The following is a 24,164-nucleotide window of genomic DNA, read 5'->3' on the forward strand; positions in this document are numbered from 1 at the left end:
CGGGACGATCGGGGAATTCGTTGGATTCAACGGAGGGTCCGAAGGCGAGCGGCGGCCTTGAGGGAGATGATATCTCGCGGAACGTCTCCCGGCTGATAAGCGAAATCGTGCGCTCGTAATGTGGCGTACAGAGTCGCCGGTTTATCTAGTTTATCCGCCGGCCGTGTCTATTCTTTGCGGCTAACATACGCGGGGGTGAGTTTGATACCGATGCGGTACATTCGATGCGGTATTGTATGGCACCGAATTAGCGAGCGTACACGCGCGTACTACTCTGGACTCCCCGCTATATTAAGGATTCTGTGGATTTCTCTCTCTCTCTCTCTCCCTCTCTTTCTCTTTCTCTGCGACGAGTTCGCGGGCGTAAATTTCGAGTGCCATCTCCGCGAAGAGGCAGCGAGATAAGCCGCGCGCACGGTGCGGGGCAGACGAATACCGGTATTTCTAATTAATGCAGGCATCCGTCGAAAGAAAGCGAAAAGTGGTTTCGCGCTTAACGATCGCGCGTCGATAGCGTAGAGTTTGTGCTATTAGTCGGGGACACTCTTAACGAGCGCGAGCGCGTCGCTGCTCGCCCGTTCAGAGACGCGTTCGGTGACAAATTGTTCCGAGTCGGCGCACTTACGCGGTGAGTACGCGCGCCCGACGCTCTTGCTCGTCGACCGTGGACTCGGATTATTAATAAGAATTAACCGAGACTCGCGAGATGGTGACTCTGCTGTCTCCTCTCCTGAAATATGCAAAATGCGATGTCGTTCGCCGTGAGCACGTCTCGCGTCGGTTACCTTACAGGCTAAGTCAGCAGGCGTTGGATAGAGGATAGAGGGCGGAGGGCAGGGGAACGAGATTACACCAGTGCTCGAATCTCGTTTTCGGATAAGGGATGAAAAGGGAGCAGGCGCGAATGAACACACAAGAGCACATGTCCTTAGTTTATAACATATATATTTATTTGAGCTTTAATTGCATTTTAAAATACAACCGAAATAATTAAATAATGACAAATCTGGTAAAATGGTTTGAAGATTCGCGTATACATGATGCATATCTTTGTGGTTGCGTGTTTGTAAGTAGGTAGGTACGTTTCGAGCGTATCTCATTCGCACGGCTGGCTGTTCCTTTCCTCGAGTGTCACCGCGACAATGTGTCGTATGTGTGTGCGTGCGTGTATGTGTGTATGCTCTTTATGGCGTGTACATGTGTCCGCGCGCGCGTGCGCGTGTGTGTCCTGTGTGTGTCGTATTCGTCGCAGCCACGTAATCGTCTCGCGTTACGTTCGTCACACTCTTCCCCAGCAGTCGTATATAATTACAATAATAATATTAATATTATTATTATATGTCGATAAATACTTTTAAAGTTCGCGATGGAAGAATTAGAGTTTACAGAAATACGTATACAAGTATGTTCCGTTCTTTTCCGGCCTTCCTTGTTAAGGACCGTACGTAGCTGCTCAATCTTTCCCACCTGTGTCTCGACTGTCCCGATCTCTCGCGAGTATTCTTTCTTGCTCATTCTCTCTCTTTCGCTCTGTCTCTCTCATACTCTTTCTCAAAACTGTCACCCCATTTTTCTGTCTCTCGACTCTCTCGCGCATTTTCTCCTGCTCTTTCACTCCTGTCGTCGTAACATTCGTACTCACATCCAGTCACGCCCGATGCTTCGCATTTATCACCGCATTCTCCGCCACGCGCATCATCATAATACAATAATTGTAATTATAATCAATATACACAGTATTCGCGATAATCCGAGTGATAATAATGACAATATTTTACACGTAAAATGACGCGTTGGCTCGCTCCTGGCGCAATAAATATTATTTGAACAAAGAAAATTTACAATGGTCTACACGTACGTTACGTCGAGAAAATCTGCGTTCCTTCGACGACGCACAATTCTTTCGCTCGTTCACTCACTCACTCGTTCTCTCTCTATCACTCGTTCTCTCTCTCTCTCTCTCTCTCTCTCTCTCTCCCTTTCTCTCTCTCTCGCGCTCTCACTCGTTCTCGTTCTTTCGCTCTCGCACATACACACACACTCTCTCTCTCTCTCTCAGACTCCAATCTCTCATACACGCGTTTGACTCGCGCATACTTATTCAATTAATCGCGAGCCTCGCTATTGCACCGCATCTCCGCATCCTTCGGCTCTTGTCGCTTCTACACTAGCTCGTGTATCTCCATACCCTCAATTCGCAGCAGTCGTATCGCTCTCCGAGGCGGCTCTCGTCCGTCTCCGCGAGCAAACTCACCAATTTTTCGTAGTAATAAGTATCAACAAAGAGATTCCTATACAGGGTCGAACCCTAGCCTATCCTATGCGCTAATAAACTACGACCTTACGATCTAAAGGTATACATGGTGACGATCTTACGACAAGTGATAGGCAAGCTTTCTCCTCACGTCTCGCTTCCACTCTCTCTAGCTCTCTCTCTCTCTCTCTCTCACTCTCTCTTCATCGTACTCTCTTTTTTTTTTCTCTTCTCCAACTTCCTCTCCCAATCTCTCTTTCTCTCATTTTCTCTTTCTCTCCTCCCCCTCTTTCTCCTTCTCTCTGATCTAACCGATTTTTGCAGTTTCCTTACTCCATCTCACGCGATCTCCCTCATCTCACGTCGTAAACGTCCTTAAGTATTTATAAAATCACAAACTTGGCCGCGTGCCGAGCCCCGTGACTCAGCAGTGCCGCGAGATATGGTGGCATCACAATTTAATTAACGCTCGTTCAACACCCACATTATCGTCACACCCTCTCACGTTTCTTGGGCATAAAAGAAAGTCGGATTCAATGGGACAATTTGTTCATTCGTATATGCCGACAGAAGAAAAGTGACACGTGGATAAAGTGATAAAAAAAGGAACGAAAGGGAAGAACAACGGTAGGCGGAAAAATCCGCTAACGATACGAAAGGTCGATTGTACGAAGTTGCGCGCGAATTCCTGCCTTAGACTCTTATTCCCATAGCGATTGCGACCGAGGAAGAATTCTCCGAGAAAGCGGGAAACCCTCTCGCGAGGTTTCCCACACATTGCACGCGATCTGTAGCGGATAGAAGAAGAAAAAAGAAGACAAACGGGAAACATTCGAAACGATTACGCGCGCGCATGGTCTACTCTAAAGTACAATCCTCTTGTAACAACTAAAAACGGAGTAAGTGGTTAAAAAAAAAAAAAGAAGAGAGGGGATCGATATAAAACAAAAAGAAAAGAAACAACAAGAGAGGTGTATACAAAACAATATTGTGTAGTTCGCCTCTCTCCGAAATGTAGAGATTTTGCGTTTTCGACCGGTCGAACGCGCACGCTAATCGCGTCGCCGACCCAGGAATGATAAGACGCGTCCTCGATGTGACAGACCAAAATGATCACCGAAAATGGAAAAGGAGCCGCGTGTTGCATCGCGCGCGTTTGCAATTACTCCGCGAATGAACCAAATCCTTTACTATAATCATATAGTCGCAACAGCGAAGTCTTTTTGACGAAGGTATCCACATTTAGGCTGAAAGAGTGCGGTGGCGAGGCTTGACGCTTAGTAGCGGTGAGTTACGGCTGCCAACATATGATTAGCATATATACTTCGTATTCTTCATCAAAGCGAGTGAACACAGAGACGAGACACGCGAAGCCTGACAGATCGATCTCCCTCGGTAGACATCGATTTCGGAAGAGGTTTTGGGCAAAGTGTCGGAGGTCACACTTATCGGCTGTAATGGTTTTGTTATTCAGCGGAACCGTCCCGTCAAGTATAGGCTTGCGTGACAAGTGGCTTCGAATTTTGCGGCTAAAATGAAGCGGCGATTATTGTATTGTTATGTATGATATAATTTCATGGAGTATAATTCTGACTTATGATCTTTTGTGTACCTTCACGCGCACACTGCGTTTCGTGACAAATTACAACAACACAAAAATACAATATCGCGCCTCATTCGCCTCAAGTTACTTATCGCGCAAGCCGATATTTCCGCAACTTGCGAAACGTCCTTCAGCGTCGAGTTTACGCGTCGAACTTCGCGTGCCTCTTTCCGCATAGGTTCCAAGGGATGTTTGCAGTGCGCACCCACTATTGTACGACTGCGTAAGAAAATTGACGATAAATACTACGAACGACAAGATACGATCAATCTCGTTCAGCACGAGCAGCAATAATGCGCGAATAGAACGCGATCTCTCCCGAATGTGTTCGTTAAAGGATAATCGGAAAAAGTATCAGTTATACGTTTGCAGACCTCAACGAACTTCCCCCCCCTTCTCTGGTTCGGCATCGGAGAGCATATCCCGTATTACCTATTCGTCGGATCTTCGTCCCGGCACCGGTACAGCCACGACACAGCCTCTTTAAGCATAAATCCGAAGACGTCGGATGCGCGACGACGTCGTCCGGCGCGGCGGTGTTCGCGGGGAAGGGGTCAAAATTTCCAACCACATCGCTAGTTACAGTCGTTACAGTATAGATACACTTATGTACAAGTGGCACCGCTACTTACGGGGCTCGGACTATACGTACTTGCTGGACAATTGCTTCGCCAGCTCCGTATACTTGAGAAATTTGGAGTGCGGGCTCTCTTCGAGGGGAGAGGCCGCTGACTGCGACGGGCTGCCGTTCGCCTGCGACAATGGCGGCGATTTGTTGCGCTGCGACGTTGGCGGCGACGAGGAATTGCGACTTGGGCCGCCGGAAGTGCCCTGGGAGACCGCCGCGGCGGCAGCGGCTGCGGCCGCTGCCGCCGATCTGCCGATGGTCAAGGGGTCGGGGATCACACCGTCCTTGACGAAGTGCATCTTGGACAAGTGATGCCTGTACGCGCCTTTTGAGATGAAGGGCGTGTCGCAAAAGGCGCACTTCATGATGGAGTCCGCTGTGACGACGGCGTCGTTGCAGGCCCAGCTGAAGGCCAAGATAGCACCCGGCGTGGGCCCGGGACCAGGACCAGTCACTCCCACTGTGTCACGGCCGCTACTTGGCCCGATGGTGGTCGCGGAAGCACCTGAGGATCTTGAAGCGCCACTCGCGCTGGCCCCTCGTGTTTCTGTCTTGTCGCACAGTTTCTGCAACGCCGCGAGAGGATGGCTGCTGGTCTTGCGTCCCTGCGAGTCAACATTGCTCCCACTACCTCCGCCACCGCCACCCGACAGACTGTCGAACATGGAAGAGAGCGCGCCGAGGCTGCTGGACGCCTTGGTGTCGGGCGTACCCCGTGGCGTGACCGATCGGTCGCTGCTGGTAGGACTGCTCGTGCTGTTCCTGCAGGGGCTACGCGCCACCTGCTCCACTTGGCTGGTCGGCCGCGGTGTGGGTGGATTCATACGCGGCGAGAGAACCTCTCGCCCGTCCTCGGTTGTTTCGTGGAGGCTGCTGCTCCGTCGGTGATTGTAGGAACTCTGATCCTCTTCGTCCCTGCAGTCATCTACTATCTCCTTCTTCACGAACACCTCTCTCGTGGACTGCTGCTGTTGCTCCTCCTCATTCCCGCCTCTCTCCTCAGTCTCTTCGTCCCGCGGTTCTTTCTTCACTACTACAGTGGACGACTCCTCGTCCCCGGACTCCTCCGTGGTTTGATGATGGCGACTAGGTAATGGGGCGGTCTGCTTCTCGGGCGTGACGCGATGATGATGTGACAGGGAACTCGAGTGTCTGTCGTGGCTCGCGGCGGACAGATCCAGGCGTCTCTCCGGTGTCATAGTGTCCGTCCTGCCGCTTCCCCGTTCCGATATTGAACTGGACTCGCTGCCGCTCCGTTCCCTCCTCGCCGCGGCGTTCGCATTGTAATGCTGCTGTTGATGCTGCTGTTGCTGGTAAGACCGGAGTAGATTCATCGTCTGCGGATCTACCAAAGGTTTCGTGTAGTCTACGCTCTCGTCGATGCCTAAACGCTTGAGGATGCTGGTGCCCATAGGTGCGCCGGGTTGAGCGTGGTGCAGACCAGGCGTGCCGTGTCTCACGCGAGAGTCGAAACTCTTCTCGATAAGCTTCTCGATGGCATTCAGAACGGAAGGCGAGGTGCCGATCGGCGCTGTGGTCTCGTTGGTGTTCGGTGTGGGGGTATCTTTGCCCGGTGTGGTCGCGTCGCTCGCCGAGGACGGAGATCGGTGGTGCCTCGAGGATATCGAGGATGTCTCCTCGTTGACGCTCTTGCGGCCGCTTTCACTTGGCGGTAACGTCGCCGGCAAGTGGTTGGACATGAGCGCGTTCTTCAGGAAGTTCCGCTGATTGATACCCACCGTGCCTGCGCCAATGCACTGACGTATATGCTCGACAAAGATGGGAGTCTCGATCTTCTCACCGCATTTCTCGCAGGTAATCCTGCCGGCGTGCTTACCGAGGCTATGAGTCAGACTGGTGGCGGCGTCGCCGTTCTTGAACTCGTTCTGGGCACGCTCCAGCTCCAGCAGCTTCCTCACGGGCAGTGACTTTTTTCGCTTCTCGCGCGTCTGTCGCCGGCGTCCGCCGCTCTCGGTGATGGAGCGCATTATGTGTTCTTTGTAATGCGAGTTCTTGACCATGTGGTTGCTCAGCTCCTTGAGAGAGCTGAACGCCTGGTCGCAAACCTTACACGTCAACACTGCGCTCACGTGACTGCTGGTGGCGCCACCGGGGCCACCGGGACCGTTTCCTCCATGAGGACCGGAACCGCCGCCAGGCTGCACTCCCACGTTGCTTCCTCCACCAGCGACACCTCCGGCGCCACCTCCCGCTGAGCCGGTGGTGTTGCCGCCACCTTTGCCCTCGTCGGACGATTTCCACGATATTATCTGCTCCTGGGAGATGATGTTCGTGTAGTGCTGCGTCTGCTGCATATGCGAGGTCATCTCGGCGAGCGAACGGAAGCTCTGTCCGCACCACATGCACTTGAGTATCTGCCGCGTTTGTTCGGCACCCTTACCCAGCCAGACGTCTTGGCCTCGCACGAGCTTGCGCGGCAACGGCATCGTTTCCTTGATCAAGAGATTCAAGTCAGATGGGCTTTGCTTGCTGCTGGGTGTGGCGGAGCTGTTGTTGCCGGCGTTGCTGGCGGAGGTCGGCGGTTGATGCGGTTGCTGAGGCGGCGGTATGCTCGGCATGGTCGTCTGCTGCGAGTGAAGCCCCGGTGCGGGCGGCGGTACCGGCATATTGACGCCGCAGTGTTTCGCTTCTTTCATGTGCGCCGTCATGGCGGCTAGAGTCGGGAAACTCTGCTTGCACCAGACACACTTGAGAACGTCCTTGGCTTGGTCGGCTCCCTTGTTCAGCCAGTGAGACTGCCAAGCGCTGTGACGGCTGCTGGACGTCGTCGCCGGCGTGCTGGTGCCCGTTGCGGAGCTACTCCCTCCGGAGGACGACCTGAACAGATCCTCGCCACCCAGTTTGCTGAGTTCGCTCATCTTCTCGAGCGCCTTCGTGGCCTCGCTCGGCTGGTACGGCTTCTCCAGTGCCGCCGGCGGCTTCATCTTGCCGTTCCACAGCTGATGATGATCTACCACACCGGTGGTGCTCTTCGGCGAGAGTTGCTGCTGACTAGTAGCCGCTGCCGCTACCGCCGCAGCGAAATACGGGAAATGCGAGGCTACTACCGGCGACGTCCAAGGCGACACCACGGGTGGTCTGCCGAAGCTGGATGGCGTAATTCCTGGAACCGTCTCCTGATGGCTCGCGGAACTCGTCGTAGAGGTCAGTCTCGATGACTTGCGCGGCGGTGGCGGCGGTGAGTCCTCTGGTCCGGGTCGTTTCCTGCTCGGTACCGAGAGATCCAACGGGCCATTGTTCGTCTCCGTCGAAGAGGACGGTGTAGGCGGTTTACTGAGGTTCAATATCTGCTCTTCCTCGTCCTCCTCGGTGGAAGACGCTTTTCTCGTGCTGAAGTCCAGCACAGCTGGCAGAGGCGTCGCTGACGGCGAGATCTCCCCGACGCTGGTGGGCGACACCAAGAGACCGGGGGTCGCGGCCGGTGGTGAACACGAGGAGGAAACCAGCGGAGACACCGAGCCGCGCGATAAGGGTGAATGGCCGAGGAGGAGGCGCTGATGGGTCTGTTGTAGATACGCCGCCATGACCGCTGCAGAGTGGGGTGGTAGCAGGGAGTGAGTTCCAAGGGGTAGAGGCACGATACTACTTGGACTGACTGGGCTCGCGCTGCTCCTGGTAGCGGGTGGTAGAGGGCTTCCGGTCGCCGGACCGGACGATTCCCGAGAATCTCTCGAGGGACAGCGCGGACTCATTGGCTCCCTGAAATTACAAAGGACACCGGGCGCTGTAATCTCCGCGTCTCTTCTTCCGCGAGGGTCTCCCGCAGATTCTGAGACGCGCGGACGCGAGTTATCCGAGTTTGGTGGAAAGTGCGAAACGCCGAAGCGCGAAGGAGCTTGTGAGCCGGGACAGTGATCGTTAATCATGATAATCGTGCAATAATTTTCTTGTAACCGATCCGCGAGCGTCGACATAACGCAGGTGACGGCCGGTGACGTTAATATTTCATAACCATCCGCCACGGGAATTACTATGCAAACAGCTTTCGCCGTGCGCGCGGCGCGTATGATGGAAACGACGAATACCCGGAATCATTGGCGGCGGTGAGCGGAAGAAAAGGCTCGCGTGATAGATAGAGCCTGCGAACGTTGGCGTGTTGGCGCGATGGTAACGGTCGATGGATAATTCACGCTTGAGAAACGTCTGTCGCTGCGAGCGCACGCGCGCACGCACGTGAAACACGCACTATGCATGGAACGTACAACCCCGTGCAAATATACGCGACAGATGCACGCACAACAGACGAAACGCCGGACAGAATGTTACCGCCCATATCGACAACGAGAACGAAAACACACTTTGCGATAAATTATTTGTCGCGCGCGGCTCTGCGCGCGCTCTGTTCACACCGGTCCTCGTGCGAGCTTCTCCTTCTCTCTTTCCCCGAACAACGTCGCGAATGCTCGAATACGACGCGACGATAATGCGCGCGCGAGGTATAACGGGCCTCCGTCGTGACAAATTACGATTAATTATCCGCGACGGCGGCGGCGGCGGCGGCGGCAGCGGCGGCGGCGGCGGTGGTGACGGCGGCGGCGGCAAACGTTAGTCATCCGGCTCGTCGGCAAAAACGGTACGCGGCTCGTTCTCAAAGCCGCCGATGTACAGAAGCGATCGATACCTGTCGGAACGTCATCAACCGCGCGAGAAGATCGACTATCGAAAGGGAGCACGTGGCCGGAACGATTAGAGTCCCGACGCGGGGCTATTGTGCGGGCGGCTTGCTGCCTCTCCCCCTTCTCTCTTTCTCTCTCTCTCTCTCTCTCTCTCTCTCTCTCTCTCTCTCTCTCTCTCTCTCTCTCTCTCTCTCTCTCTCTCTCTCTCTCTCTCTCTCTCTCTCTCTCTCTCTCTCTCTCTCTCTCTCTCTCTCTCTCTCTCTCTCTCTCTCTCTCTCTCTCTCTCTCTCTCTCTCTCTCTCTCTCTCTCTCTCTCTCTCTCTCTCTCTCTCTCTCTCTCTCTCTCTCTCTCTCTCTCTCTCTCTCTCTCTCTCTCTCTCTCTCTCTCTCTCTCTCTCTCTCTCTCTCTCTCTCTCTCTCTCTCTCTCTCTCTCTCTCTCTCTCTCTCTCTCTCTCTCTCTCTCTCTCTCTCTCTCTCTCTCTCTCTCTCTCTCTCTCTCTCTCTCTCTCTCTGTCTATGTCTCTCTGTCTCTCGATGCGCGGCGTGGCACGGCACGGCGCGGCGCAGCGCAACGCAACGCAGCGGCGTTCCAGAACTGTCGACGGCTCGCTCGTAACTGACTGTCCTGACTGAATGCCGAATGCGTGCCGCGAGATGAAAGGGGCCGCTGCCACGCATGCAGGGGAAGTTTTTGGGGGCTGGCGGGACGGCGCGGCGCGGCGCGGGTGTAGAGAGGCGGGAGCCACCACCGCCACCCCTGGTTAGAGGAGTAGGCAGTACTGTGCTAGTGGGGTCGTTGGTGTTGGGCCGATGTGTAACACGTGCCTATCTCTATTAGCCGTGTGACGTCGCGCGCGGCAGCCACCGATATCAACTCTGACACCGGCTTATTTATCCCTCTCCGAGCCTCGTTCGCTCGCTCTCGCGCACCGCACTACCGCTTAACCCTACCGCCGACGCTTACCTCGAGCATACACGCATGCACGAGAGATGCCCGTGACGATTTGTTGCTCTCAAATAACGACAAGTCCCGTGTACACACGAGGGGCGCCCGACGACGGTGAACATCAAAGGTCGCGACGTCGCGTCGGCGCGCCTCGCGCGATCATTTAAGCTCTTTATTATAAAAAGCCTCCCCCGCGCGGATCAAGCACCGACTAATGAATCTCTCCGCCAGACGATATCGAGCGCAATATTTGAGCGCGCGCTTCCGACGCATCTGATTAGCGCATCTGACGACGACGACGACGACGAAGTCGCGAATTTTCAACGCCAATTTTTTTCCCACATTCTCTGCGGACCCGGTGCCCTTGTTTCAGGCGCGATGCTGTCTCCCTCAGCAATTAGAAATGGAGGGAAGGTGTCGCGGCAATTACGTTAAAATTGCATGCGGAATACAGTCGTACAGAGAGGAGAGATGCCGTAATCATAAAATTTACCTGTCCGGAGGGCCCGTGTCTCTTAGAATAGTTGGGTTTAATCTCGAAGTAGCGGAAGGCGGTGGCGTAGGTGGCGATGCCTCCTCGTCATCCTCTTCGTCCGTTCCCTCGGCATCTTCGTCTTCCTTCGCAGCGGGTGCGCAACCCCTCTCGCTAGGGCTAATGGGGCCATCCTCGTCGACACAATCGCCCTCCTCACCTTGGAGGTCCGTACCGGGCGCGGAGCCTTCGACGCCGTCCTCCCCTGGAAACAAATCGCCAAGCCAACGGATCAGTCGTTATCGATCGAACGCGCAACTATGATAGAAGAGACTACTACTCTGTTCATATCAACATGCACATTCCTTCTAACGAGGGCGTGCTGTCACGTGCTATTTGCGAGTCGTCATACATACATACAGTGGCAAGCAAATGAACATCAGGATGTGCATTGTAATAAAAAGAAAAAAAGAAATAAAATGAGATTTCGAACAAAGCGGACGATATCGGAATTTATTTGTTCACAAGAATCATTGATGCTAGAATCAGATGCTTCTGCTCTATCCGCCGTATCCTGATGGAAAAACGGAGAAGAACGTACGACCCAGGAGTGGAGATACTGAGAAATGACGAAGCTAAGTACCTAGGAGTGATATAAAGGTTTAGATGGCGAGTAACACAATGGCACTATCGGTTCATTTATCAGCCTTTCGCGACGGCAACGACGACGACGACAACGACGAAGACGAGGACGAATACGACGCCCAAGAGGGAAAGGAAGAAAGAGAAAACGCCAACGCTGCTGCGTCGGATACGTCGTCGTCTTCGTCGTTGTCGTCGTCGCCGTCGTCGTCGTCGTCGTCGTCGCCGCCGACGACGAGGTATTGTGTGGTGGAACGAGGAGTTCCGTCATCTGCATTATGAGTTTTAATCAAATCGTTTCCATTTGAACCCCTGGAAATGAACGACGGTATAGTCGTTGCGACTGCACGTCGGAGGACGCGACCCGACCTCAGATAGTCGACAGATATTCCGTGAGGGGTCGCGCGCCGCCCCATTTCTTTCCCTCGGAGAAATACCTCACACGCCGTATCGTCCAATTAACCTGAGGCTCGTTTAGCTCGCGGTTCAGCTATTATCACATGACACTCGAGCGAGCGACAAAAATAAGCTGGCCCGCACGTGAACACTCGGGGCAAACACGGAACCCTCCTGATCGCCATCTTGCTCTCGGCACATCCTCTTTGAAGAAGGGAGTGCCGTGTCCTCGGCGGCGAACAGGACGACGAGAGAGAAAGAGACAGGAAGAGAGAGGAGAGGAGAGAAGAGGGTGAAAAGATAAAGGGAGAAGAGAGAGAGAGAGAGAGAGAGAGAGAGAGAGAAATGGAAGGTGGCCAGCACACCTCCCCTCATAGAAGGTGGGGACAACCAGGAGCACCGTCCTACTTTGCCGAGTGACCAACCAAACGATCGTTTGTTCGCGGACAGGCCACGGAAGAGGGAGAGAAAGGAGATCGCACATTGATCCGCGGGAGCATCAGCAACTAATTACGCAGATTTATGTCCCCATTGTCCATTGTCTCTGTGCAGAGCGGCTCTCCGGGGCCCTCTCGCGCGGACCATTCGATGGAAGCGACTGGCTGGCCGATCCGGTTGGGACCAGCCGGAGGACCAGCCGTACGTGCACGGAGAAGAGAGAACGACGGGACGACGACGACGAGAGGAGATAAAAGGAGGACCCTCGGAGGATCGCTCGGGATCCAGGCGCGTATCGAAGAGGGGAATGCGAGAAGTCGAGGAACCGAGCGGGCGGACCACCGGCGGGCAGCCCCGCCCGCTACCAGCGTGGTCTGTCTTTTACCCTTTCGGCCCTCTCTTCGCTTGTCCAGCTATGTACGCGGGTCATTATCATCGAGTCCGCTGCGGATATATCGACGTTGTTGACTACAACACTTTACCTTCTGATGGGGCCGGTGCAATCGTGCGACGTCTCTCAGTATAAGTATAGTAGGGTATAAGTATAGGTATAGGTATAGTAAGGTATTCGGGGATTTATGAGTACGCTATTCATTTAGCGCAACTGTCTCACGGTTAAAGGAATTCATTCCAGAATTCTCAGTAGATAATTCTTTCCCTCTCTCTCTCTCCTTTTCTCTTGTTCTTCTGCCGTAGAAAATGTGGCATCTGTATGCACATTGGTCAACTCCACTTCTTCATTTTTATACGTGCCGTTGTCTCGTGTTTGCCAAACAGTCGAAATCCAGCACCGTCTCGAAATTTCAATCACGACCGTAGCTCCACGCCACCTCCGTCTCCAGTCAGAGACTTCAACGAGCGCTGCTTCGTTTCGTCGGGAGCAACGCATGGCGCCCTGATCCAATCTCTCATCGCGTATAGTGCGTTTATAGCAATTGCATTGTAAGACAGATCGGTCACAAGTAGTCGTCACGACTCTGCCTGAATGTTCGGAATGCGGAATATTCAGCAAGCTGAGAGATTTCATTTGCTACAATCTGCGCGCGGTCGCGAGGCGGTCAGCGATTGCCTATTATCAATACTCGCGCGGGACAGCTTCTTAGCGGGGTGTAATTCACCCATAACGCTAAAGGTCATCGCGGACTCCGCGGTTCGAAATATCCCGCCGATGATTGGGATCGATCGAATGCCGACATCGCACGCTCGGCAGAATGCAAATGCCCGCGGAGTTCGTGCGGGTCTATTGGCAGGCCGCTAACAAGAACTGCACCGGATTGCATATCCTGGACGTAGCCGCCGGTGAGATACGCCGGGAGCGAGGAGCGTAGCGTACCGAGCTTAAAAGCGGCCGGAGAGTCTTGACACTCGGCAAGATGCTACCGGCCGATATCTGCTCCTCCTGTCCTTGACTCACTCGGACCAGTGCACGTTAGAAAGAAGTGCGGTGTATTAGTGGCCGTGCAGAGCGCGCGCGCTATCTCCACGATGGTTCTGCGCCAATACCCGCCTACGACTTGGTCCACAACAATAATTAGTCTTATCGGCGAGCATCCGCTTTCTAGCCCGTTACGATCTGCCTGACTTTTCTCTCCCTCCCACCTTCCTCTTTCTTTCTCCCGCAGATGTGTTTGTCGCCGTTCTTTCTCTATCTCTCCCGCTCGCTGCTTTGTCGTGCCTCTTGGACGACCACCTTCACGACAAACCTGCGCACGAGCTCCGGATATAGATAGCAGACACCTGCATATATTGGCGTACACATGTTGGTAATGTAGCAATGGCTAACTGGTACTGGTACCACGACGGTATTGGCCATTCTGCCAGCTAGTCGTAGGCCTGAATAACCCGACCAGTCACGCTCGCTCCTCGTGTGGATGGTCGGCGGTTGCTAATTGCCGGTAAGTTCCAATCTTCTGTCTTAGCCGCGAGACTCCGAGAGAACGTCTCTTGTTCGGAAGATAACTACAATTTTAATTAACTGGATTCACATGGCGGGGGTCTTTTCGTCGGAGAAAAAGGGTCCGTTTTTCCTTCTCCTTTATTCTCCAGATTTCGCCCGAGTCTAAATTCTGATATTATTTCTGACCTCAATATTCCACATTTAACGCCTCTTTCGATTCCATTTAATTCTTGGTTCTACTAACTCTCCGTCGAAATATCCGTTTTAGAACTTGCAAGTTCTAAGAATTTCGTGCCATTTAAATGCGCTGAATAGGATTTTAACTTCCATGTGCGTTAAACATGCACTGATTTTTCAGATATCCTTCGGATGGTCCTTCAGGATATACGGGTGTTGAAAAGTTCCAACGTTCGAACGTAAAATTCCAACTCGGGTGATTGCTAATCTAAAGTACTTGTTCCGCGCATGTAACACCAGCAAACAAGGGTACCTCCGTGGATTGTTCAACATATCCTTTCCAAGCTATCTCTCCCAAAAACAATTTGTCACCGTTAGGTGACGCGCGGATGCGGGACGAGTCGCCGAGATGAAACGCGGCGAGCCTCACAAATGACAGAACGAAAAATAAAAAAATAAAGCGCCAAGACAAGGATTCTTTAGTGCATGTTCGTAAATTGCGGCCGTGAGTGAGACGTAAATTTTCACGTGCATAAGCACGTGTCAGTTTGTGTACTCTAGTGATTTACGCGCAATCAACGCGCTAAATCGGTTAGGTTTGCTTGTAATTAGCATGCACGCCGAAGGTTCGCCTAGCGAGCAAATTTATAACGCGGGAGAGGTGTCTGTTTAATTGTTCGTAAGCACCTGATCTGCATGGCGGCAACTCCAAAGGAGACATCACGAAGATAGCCGAGCATTCTTTGCGCAACCTGCTCTCGCACACTCGCGCGCGACTGGATACAATTAAATACGCAATTAAGAAAACACACATCGTCGCGATAACGGGACGTACATTGCGCGCGGCGTATACTGCGGTGCATTGTGTTTTAAAAGGGCGCCATCAGACGGAAGCGCTGTCATCAATTACCGGGAGCCAATTAATGCGAACTTTAATTACATAACACGAAACAAAATCGATCCGGGGGGGGGAGGGGGAAGAAGGGGGGAGATCTAAGCGAGGTGCGACGTTAGCGCGTTAAGGGGATTTCCTCGGAAAATGATTTCACATGTACACCCGGGGCGCGGTATCAGCCGCTCGCGATCAGCCGTGTGCGCGAACCATCGCACACAGACGCATCAGCATGCCTTGCGCTCTATTCCTCATTGTCGGACAGGCCGTCAGTGGGCACCGGTAATTACATAACCGCCGCGTTAGAATGTAGAGCTGCGTACTGTCAGAAAAGATGTGCGCGCCAGCGGACTGGCCAACTTCGCGGAGTACGAAGTTAATTTCTCGTCTCTTCCACGACGGGACGGCACGGGCGAGCAAAGTTGTCGGGACGCCTTCTGAGACGGATCTCTGATAAGTGGTACCACTCGGTTATCTTCGCGAATATATATCCCGGAGAAGCGCGGATCGTTCGGCGGCGCCGGGATTGCGCGCGCGAGAACGCGCGGCCCACCGGGGCGAGTAACCGGGTCGAACTTTAGCAACGTCCTGGCAATAAAACAGTACATAATAACAAGCCGGCGGCTGCGGCGGCAGAGAAGGAACAAAAGGAGAACCTGGAGGAGGACAGGAGAGGAGATGAATTTCTGATGCGAGAACCGTCGGAAGGCTGGCGGGGAGAGTGACAGGAGGCAGACGAAGAGACGAACGGATGGACAGGCAGACAGACGGACGAACGGACGGGCGGACAGAAGGACGAAGAGGGACGGCGAGAAGAGGGAGGCCTCGCATTGTGATTCTCTCGCGGTCTGCCAGAGAATGACTGACGGGTGAATCCGTTTTCTCCTTCCTCCGCGCCTCTTCCTCGCTCTCTCTCTTCCTCGCGCGCCTTCCGTCCTTCTTTCCGTGTCTCTTTCGCTCCCCCTCCGACCCGCGATGCCTCCTCCTCCTCCTTCTCCTCTTCCTACCGAAGCAACCGGCTTTGAAAGCCTCATACTCAATCCGCATTCGAGAGATACAAGACGTTGATTTACGACTTCCTCCAGTGATGATCCAGATTTTTCAGATCGATCGCGAGGGGAGAGGGACGAGTTAGGGGGCTCGCTTCTTGAGTCCAAAAGAATGTCACTCTTGTTTCAAAAGTTTCAACGGAGATACTCACGATCCACGGAGATATATTCGTGGAATCGTTTCAAGTATCGTCGCGGATAAAACTGCTGACGATTTTCACGAAACGCGTTTCAAGAAACGGGACGACTTGTCGGCGCAATGTCCCACCCCCATAAAGCAACGTGTGCGCGCGTAAGGTGAGAAAATGAAGAAATTTTACATCCCCCACGAAGACACACACACCGAACTCGCGGGCCCGCGCGCTCGCTCCTCGTCAACGTCGCCCTGAGACAGAGATGCATTAGGAGGAGCCCGTGGAATTAGATCAATGCGTCGAGACCACAAACATTCTTTAGCATTCGATCCCCCTTCGAGTCACCCTACCATTTTTTTCCATTTTGGTCCTCGATCTCGAGTCCCTTGAATGTCAGGTGGTCAGATTCGTGACTCACTTAGGCGTTCTTTAGGGCGACGTGAACAGAACAAGACGACAGGCTCCAACCGAAGACGGAGCACCTACCTACCGTTGTCTACCTGACTGATTGACTGATGAGGCGACTGTTATCCTAAGTCAACACTCACTCCATCAGTCTGTCGAATTTCCCCCACCGCCGGCCGCAGCATTGCTGCGTTCCTGCGCAGCTACTCGCGTCATCGTGAGCGTGTTCCCGATCAGATCCTACATCTATATGTACAATTCTCGAGGTGGTCCATCGAAAGAAACTGCTGACGACATTGACGCTCGATGTCCATTAAGAATGCAAATAGAAAAATACGATCGGAACGGCCGAACGTAGCGGGAGAACGCCCTTACGAAATTACACACGTTGTTTTCAAGAGCAGTTTCCTTTGCGCGGCAAAGTTGTTTTCAGAGCGTGTTCGGTCATTTCGACAGGTGGCGGCTTCCACGGAGCTTGTTCTATACTCGCAACTTTACGCGAGACTTCATTTCGCGTACGTACGCGCGACACGTATTGTTCTAGTCAAGAGTGTGCAAAAGTTTGCGGATCGTCGATGCTTTCACTTTATTGCGACAGATCAATTGTGCAAACGCGAGATCATTTTACTTTTACAAAAAGTGACATGACATAAAATTCACGTGAAGCAAAACGTGCGAGTACACGGAGAGAATTTTATGGCAAAAATTGCTACAGAATTTACTATAGACATTCTGTAGTAATAGCAGACTATCCTTTCATCTCATATGTGCTATTTCGAAGTTTCGGAAACTGAAGTGCGCTATTAAAAAATTTGCTATTGGGAGTACAAATTAGTTCGGTCCGTTTTCAAAAAATGGCTCTGGCTGTTATGAATGTTTCATAGTGACAGCTGATTTCGGTGGTTTCAGAGAGGTTAGACATCTGTCAATAATATTCAGTTTATATCGCTTTGAGTTTCATACAAAACCCCTGTTTTTTACTGTGTTGAATATGTCAAATTTTGTGTTAACTAAGCAGCATTTGCGGGAGGTTTTAGTTTTCTGTTTTAATTGGAAGAAAAGTGCAGCTGAAGCGCATCGAATGCTTGTAGAAGTTTATGGTGACAATGCTCCAACTGATAAATCATGTAGGGAATGGTTTCGATGTTTCAAGAATGGTGATTTCAGCGTTGAAGACAAGTCTCGGTCTGGACAGCCAAAAAAATTCGAAGACAAAGAATTGGAGGCATTACTCGATGAAGATCCGAGTCAAACGCAAGAGGAGCTTGCAGAATCATTGGGAGTTACGCTTCGTTGATTCGTTTGAGCCGTGCATTACGAGAAAAACGGCCGGAATACGAGCAAAGACATGACAAAGTTATTCTTCTGCATGATAACGCTCGGCCTCATGTCGCAAAATTCGTAAAAAATTATTTGGAAACGCTCAAGTGGGATATTTTACCGCACCCGCCGTATTCGCCGGACATTGCGCCTTCTGATTACTGGTTGTTCCAACGGATGCAGCACGATTTGGCAGGTCACCGGTTCACTTCTTTCGCAGAAATCGAAAATTGGCTCCTAACTTGGATCGTCTCAAAAGACGAGACATTTTTTCGAGATGGAATTCGAAAATTGCCTGAGAGATGGGAAAAAGTAGTAGCCAGCGATGGACAATACTTTGATTAATCTGTTCATTCATTTTGTTCTGAAATAAGTGCATTTTTGACCACAAAAAAACGGACCGAACTAATTTGTACTCCCAATATATTTCCTAACAAAACAGATCTTACTGACAGTCTGTTCTGCATTGATAAAACTGAAGTGCGCTATTAAAAAATTTGCTATATTTCCTAACAAAACAGATCTTACTGACAGTCTGTTTCTGCACTGATAAAATTGAAAAGAATTTATTTATATGTACAACATAGAATGTCTGTCTGTATGTTCCCTACTAACTCCTAAACTCTTTGACCGATCTGGACTAAATCTTGCATAGTTATTCTCCAAGTGTCTACGGAGAATACAGGCCACCATGAAATCTGGACACGCCACTCTCTCCCCTTCATTTCCCCTTGACCCTTTGTGATCACTTAAGTTTAGATGTTGTAGACAAGAAGCCTGGACAACATTGGGGGTACAACATTAGCTTAAGCTAATACGGAAATAAAAACTGCAATATTCTCTTCGCGGTCCTCCGTGTAGTTACCGGAGAAATGGCAGATAACAAAAGTAAATGATTTGATCGCCGATTCGTTACCATTAACAAAAAGGCTGAAGACACGATGGACTGTTGCAAATAATAAGAGACAAGCTCGAATATGCAACTGTCAACACACGCAACAAAAGCGCGCGTGGAAATGCCCTTACAGATGCCATCGGTTAACCGTTTAAAAAGCGCTCGACGGAGGCAGAGCGTCGCGGAGTCCGCTGGAAGCGAAATCCGCACAGAGCGTGCTCTCCTTCAATTTTCCACGGATATTCCACGGAAGTCGCGGCACTTGGACACGCCTCGTTCAATCTCGCGCGATCGACAAGGGCTGTGAAAACCCCGAATCCGCGTCGCCCGATTGCTTTTCCCTGCTGCCGTCGCCTTCTCTACGTGTACTCGAAATCTCCCCTCCGTCCCGTCGTCTCTTCTCTTTCTCCCTCTTTGGCGCGTCCGCCCCCGTCCTGCTCGTGGCGGCAGCAGCAGCTACCCTTTCAAGTTACCCCCGCCGCCTTGAAATACCGAGCTCGGAGATCTTGGATTTCCGGGGCCGGTGTTTCTATGTTGGCGGAATATTGTCGCGCCGCCTTGCGAGTAACAAAATCGCGGGCGCGCGAGCTGTGCCGCGAATATTACGCGCCGCAATCCACGGAGCTTCGTTCACGCTTTTCATTTCGCCCGAGAGCGGGGCGGGGGAGACGCCACCACGCAGCAGTCTGACGTCTATAGGACGACGCCTGTGCGCGTTTTCGACTGGTATCCACTGATTCGAGCCGCGCTCGTCACGAGGCGAAGCCGGTATCAGACAATAGTCCCGACGAAAATCTCGGTTAGCTTCGCGCCCGTCGCCGGCGGCGCCCGCGACCGCCCGACGAGAGCCTGCAGGCGCGGCGCGCCTCATTAAAAGGAACACATCGGCTTCGAGTTGTCACATAATTCATCCGTCAGGCCGCGTATATATTTAGAGGAGCCCCCGCGAGAGAAAGGGTGGAAAAACCCAACATACACACACACACACACACACACACACACACCTCCGGTTGACAAACTCCGTTTGCCCGCCGCGTCTTCCACTCCCGGAGCGTGTGTAAGCAGCGAGTCCCGTGCGTTAATATTAACCGCGCGGCGGATAAGGAGCGCCGCGGCGAGAGATATTCACAGCGGTGATAGCCCGTTTGGAGCCGCGTGCGTTTCGCGCGTTCACGCGTGGCGATAAATTATCGCGGCGGGGGTGAAGGTATCGCACCTCGGCCGAGTGATTATTTATCGTGGAGGCCGATCGTGAGGACTTTATCACCCTGCTGGCGATCGTACGCGCGCGGCCGCTCCTACCGCACCCGGATGATGACGGCCGGTTACTACTCCGCGTGCGCATCGCGTGCGCGCGCATAAATTGCTAAATCAAAGTCCCGATTCTCTCGCCGATCCGCGCGGTCTCTCTCTTTCTCTCTCCGCCATCGGTAACTCATAATTTACTATTTAACGCTCGTGGCGTAAACGGCTAATTAACATTCGCGAAATTAACACTCCCGCGCGCAATTCCATCGGTGTCTCCGGCTCGACCGACGACGCTTACCGCGTGGAAAGAGAACTTTCAAGCGCACGTGGAGGAGGATCCCGCATAAGGTATCCGCGGCATTCGCGGGAAAAACCCGAGGCTGTCTGTGTCGTCTAACGATAGGCTTTCGTTATGTCGTAGAACAGAGTAGATAGCTAAAAATGAGAAACGTGTATTTTTTATATGCGCTTTCGAGCACATCTGGGAGCTAGAGCAATTTCCCCCTCGAGGGAAATTCGGTGAGTAAGATTGATTGTGAGTAAACGCTCCTTGGACACCGCGCGTGAGATGCGCGAGCGGACGTCTTAGACGAGAGGGCCTCGCGGCATTCGATTCTTTTCCTAACTGTGTATTTAGGTTTTTCGAAAATATCTCACTATTTAATATGCCCTGCACTCCCCATCTTCAATCATTGTAACGTTCCAACACCAGGAGGACACGTTGAGAGAAGTGACGAGGAATCGTGTGCCACTTCCTCGCTCATCATATTCTCCTGATGCAAATGCACAAAATTTGTGAACTTTTCATAAATCTAAATTTTATATTTTGGCATCATGAATATATAACCAGAAAGATATAATCTCATTTTTATTGGAATCCTCTTACATCACCGGACAAAATTCTTCTAGGACCAAAATAAAAATATTACAATAGCGAAAAAAATAAGAGAATTCTAACAAATTTCTATTTCCTGCAATTTTATATAATATTTTTGAATGTATAATAAGCGAAGAGGTGGTACGAATTTTCTACGAGAAAAGGAAAGTCTGCGATCTTGTTTATGTTTGAGTATCGGGAATATATAATAAGCGAAGAGAGAGGCGGCTCTCTCAAATAAAAAGCGACTTGATAGTGACTTAAGAGCCACTTTCATTCTTATTTATTTCGCTCTGTTCTTCGTGTCCGAAGCCCGTCAAAATCGGTGAAGGGCACGTGTCTCTCTGCGAAGATTCCACGGCTAGGTAATTACAAGTAATGAGTCTCTCTCTACTACCAAGACATTGTGCAACTCTCTATAATGATGAAGATAACACGCGATACACCGCGCGGCAGTTTATCTGTCCTAATGGACAAATAAATATACAAGTTTTAGCGCACGCCGCGATAATATAAATGCCGCGTTCGTCTAGCCTAGCTGGTTGTAAAAAAATCACACTAGTAGAGATCACTGCGGCACGACATTGCCGCTTCAATGCGTCACCCCGGCGAAATTCCACGAAGGCACGAAATTGATTTCCTTCAGGTGGCACTCGTCACCTCGGTTACACGTTAACCCAATTCGCACGACAAGAGGCGAGAGCCTCGATCCGCATATTAATTCGTTCTGGCGCGAGCGCGGATTGTCCGCGCGCGATTAGACGCCGCGCCAACGTCGCAGTAACGTATAGGAACGTGCATCCGTAGAAATCTGGGATGATGAGTGACCCAGAGATGGAGAGGGACATGTGCGATGGAGCGGTGGGGGATAACGGAGCAAAGACATTTGGGCTTGACGGTGAGTGATGGACAGGAGGTCCGCGGCGACGCAAAAGCTGTGTCTCGTGGAAGAAAGAAAAAAAGAATGGAAAAAAAGAGGAGGACAGTTGGCGTTTTGGCAAGGCGCGCTGTTCGCTGCTCGAACGCGTGTACGAGTTATTAACGTTCATATTTTAGTGACAGTCCTTGCTTAGCGTATATCATACGCGAGGAGTCCTCTCGACGCGCGCTCTCGCGCGGATAACCCGCGGTAGAAGATATTTTTCGACGTTATCAGTCTCTGCACCTCTCTTCTCTCGCCTGTCTCCTCGGCCGCGTTAATCTTCGTAGTTGTCCTCACGAATGTAGCGATTAAAAGTGCCCGGGATATGTGCGCAACGCGCATTCTCTGTCGGCTACACTCGCGATCACGCCGTACTGCGTGCAAGAGATAATCGAGAGTCCCGTTATTAAGAGGTAAAAATACCGATGTATCCCGGACACGTATCTAATCCCGGACGTTCTTATTGTCTTGCTCTTTAGAAATGTGAGTATTTGAACTTTCAACATCAAATACATACGCACAAGGTAACGATCCTAATTATCGTTTAAGGTCAGAGTAAATTTCAATCATCCACATATACTTGTCAATCGAACGTTAAAACGACCTGCTGATACCAATGTAAGCAACGTCATAGTTTTAAGGCGAAATTATTAGACTTTAAATTAATTTATTCTGTATTATAAAAAATTAATTAGAAACGTTCGCGCGTAAGAGCCAATTATGGGTCAGTAAATATGACACACCTACATAACGACTAATACGATACTCGATTTTATATTAATAACGTTTATATTCACATCTTTTTAGTTTATATAAAATAATAATCTTAGATTTTTTCTTAAATATTAGGAATGTTTGAGGACGTAAGTTTAGAATGTAACATTGTAAAAGAATTGAGGAAAAAATATTAAAAAAATTTTCCGTGTTTTCATTTTATAATGTATACTTTTCTCATGCATTAATAGGCCAAGCTTGACCCGAGATTGGAACTCGATATTGAAAATTTCAATGTTGATATTTAATAATGAAATATTCGCATATTCAAAGACCACAATAATAATTAGCATGGTATGCCTATTATTATTTTGGTCTTTGAATATGCGAATATTTCATTATTGAATATCAACATTGAAATTTTCAATATCGAGTTCCAATCTCGGGTCAAGCTTGGCTTATTAATACATGAGAAAACATTATAATAAAAACACGGAAAATTTTATTTGTATTTTTTCCTCAGTTCTTTTACAATTTTACATCATAAGATTACGTCCAAAAACATTTTAGTATTTAAGAAAAAATCTAGGTTCATTATTTTACACAAATTAAATAAATATAAACTAAACTAAAAAATATAAACTAAAAAAATGTGAATATAAACATTATTAATATAAAATCGAGTATCGTATAACCCGTTATATGGGCGTGTTATATTTACTGACCCATAATTGGCACTTACACGCGAACGTTTTTAATTAATTTCTTTATAATAATAGGCATATCAATATCAATTGTTGTTTTGTTCTTTGAAAATGCGTATATTTTATTATCAAATATCAACATTGAAATTTTCAATGCCGATTTCCAATCTCGGGTAAAACTTGGTTTATTAATATATTAAAAAAGTACATATTATAATGGAAAAAACAGAAAAATTCTTTTATATTTTTTCTTTAGTTTCTTTACAATTTTACATTCTAAGTTTACGTTCACAGACATTCTTAATATTTAAGAAAAAAATTTAGGATTATTATTTTATATAAACTAAAAAATGTAAATATGTAAAAATGTGAATATGAACGTTATTAATATAAAATCGAGTATCATGTAACCCATTATATAACCGCGTCATATTTACTGGTCCATAATTGGCACTTACACGCAAACGTTTTTAATTTTTTTATAATAATAGGCATACCAATACCTATTATTATTTTGGTTTTTCAAAAAGTGTATATATTTCATTATCAAACATTAACGTCGAAATTTTTAATACCGAGTTCCAAGATGAAACTTGGCTTATTGATACATTAAGAAAGTTTACATTATAATAAAAAAAAACTGGGAAAAATTCTTTTATATTTTTTCCTTACAGTTTTTTTCTTAGATCTTTTACAATTTGATTTTCTAAGCTTACGTCCACAAATATTTTTAATATTTAAAGAAAATCTAGGATCATTATTATATAATGATCCTAGATTATATAAATGATAATATTATTTATATAAACTAAAATAATGCGAATACAAATACAGAAAAAAACAAAAAAAATTCTTTTATATTCCTTAGTCCTTTTATCTTATATGTACATAACGTATCGTTTATGTCGCGAAA

At 49.8% G+C, this 24,164-nt stretch overlaps 1 protein-coding gene across 12 annotated transcripts in view; it reads right to left on the minus strand.

Annotated features, from left to right (window-relative positions):
* Positions 1–928: 928 nt before the first annotated feature.
* The window catches only part of LOC116845402 (protein tiptop), a 244,921-nt gene continuing 221,685 nt past the window's right edge, over positions 929–24,164 (minus strand). For 11 of the 12 annotated variants that reach the window (XM_032818054.1, XM_032818052.1, XM_032818051.1 and 8 more), the window contains 2 exons: positions 10,563–10,806; positions 929–8,205 (listed from right to left, as the gene is read on the minus strand). In XM_032818054.1, coding sequence (XP_032673945.1) covers positions 4,500–8,205; positions 10,563–10,806 — 3,950 coding nt within the window. In that variant the 3' untranslated portion in view covers positions 929–4,499. The remainder of the gene's footprint in view (positions 8,206–10,562; positions 10,807–24,164) is intronic. The other variant, XM_032818059.1, reaches the window with a different exon arrangement.

This window comes from Odontomachus brunneus, unplaced genomic scaffold, assembly GCF_010583005.1.
Source record: "Odontomachus brunneus isolate Ranch 3 - 2012 unplaced genomic scaffold, Obru_v1 Obru_scaffold_051, whole genome shotgun sequence".
NCBI classification, from domain to species: domain Eukaryota; kingdom Metazoa; phylum Arthropoda; class Insecta; order Hymenoptera; family Formicidae; genus Odontomachus; species Odontomachus brunneus.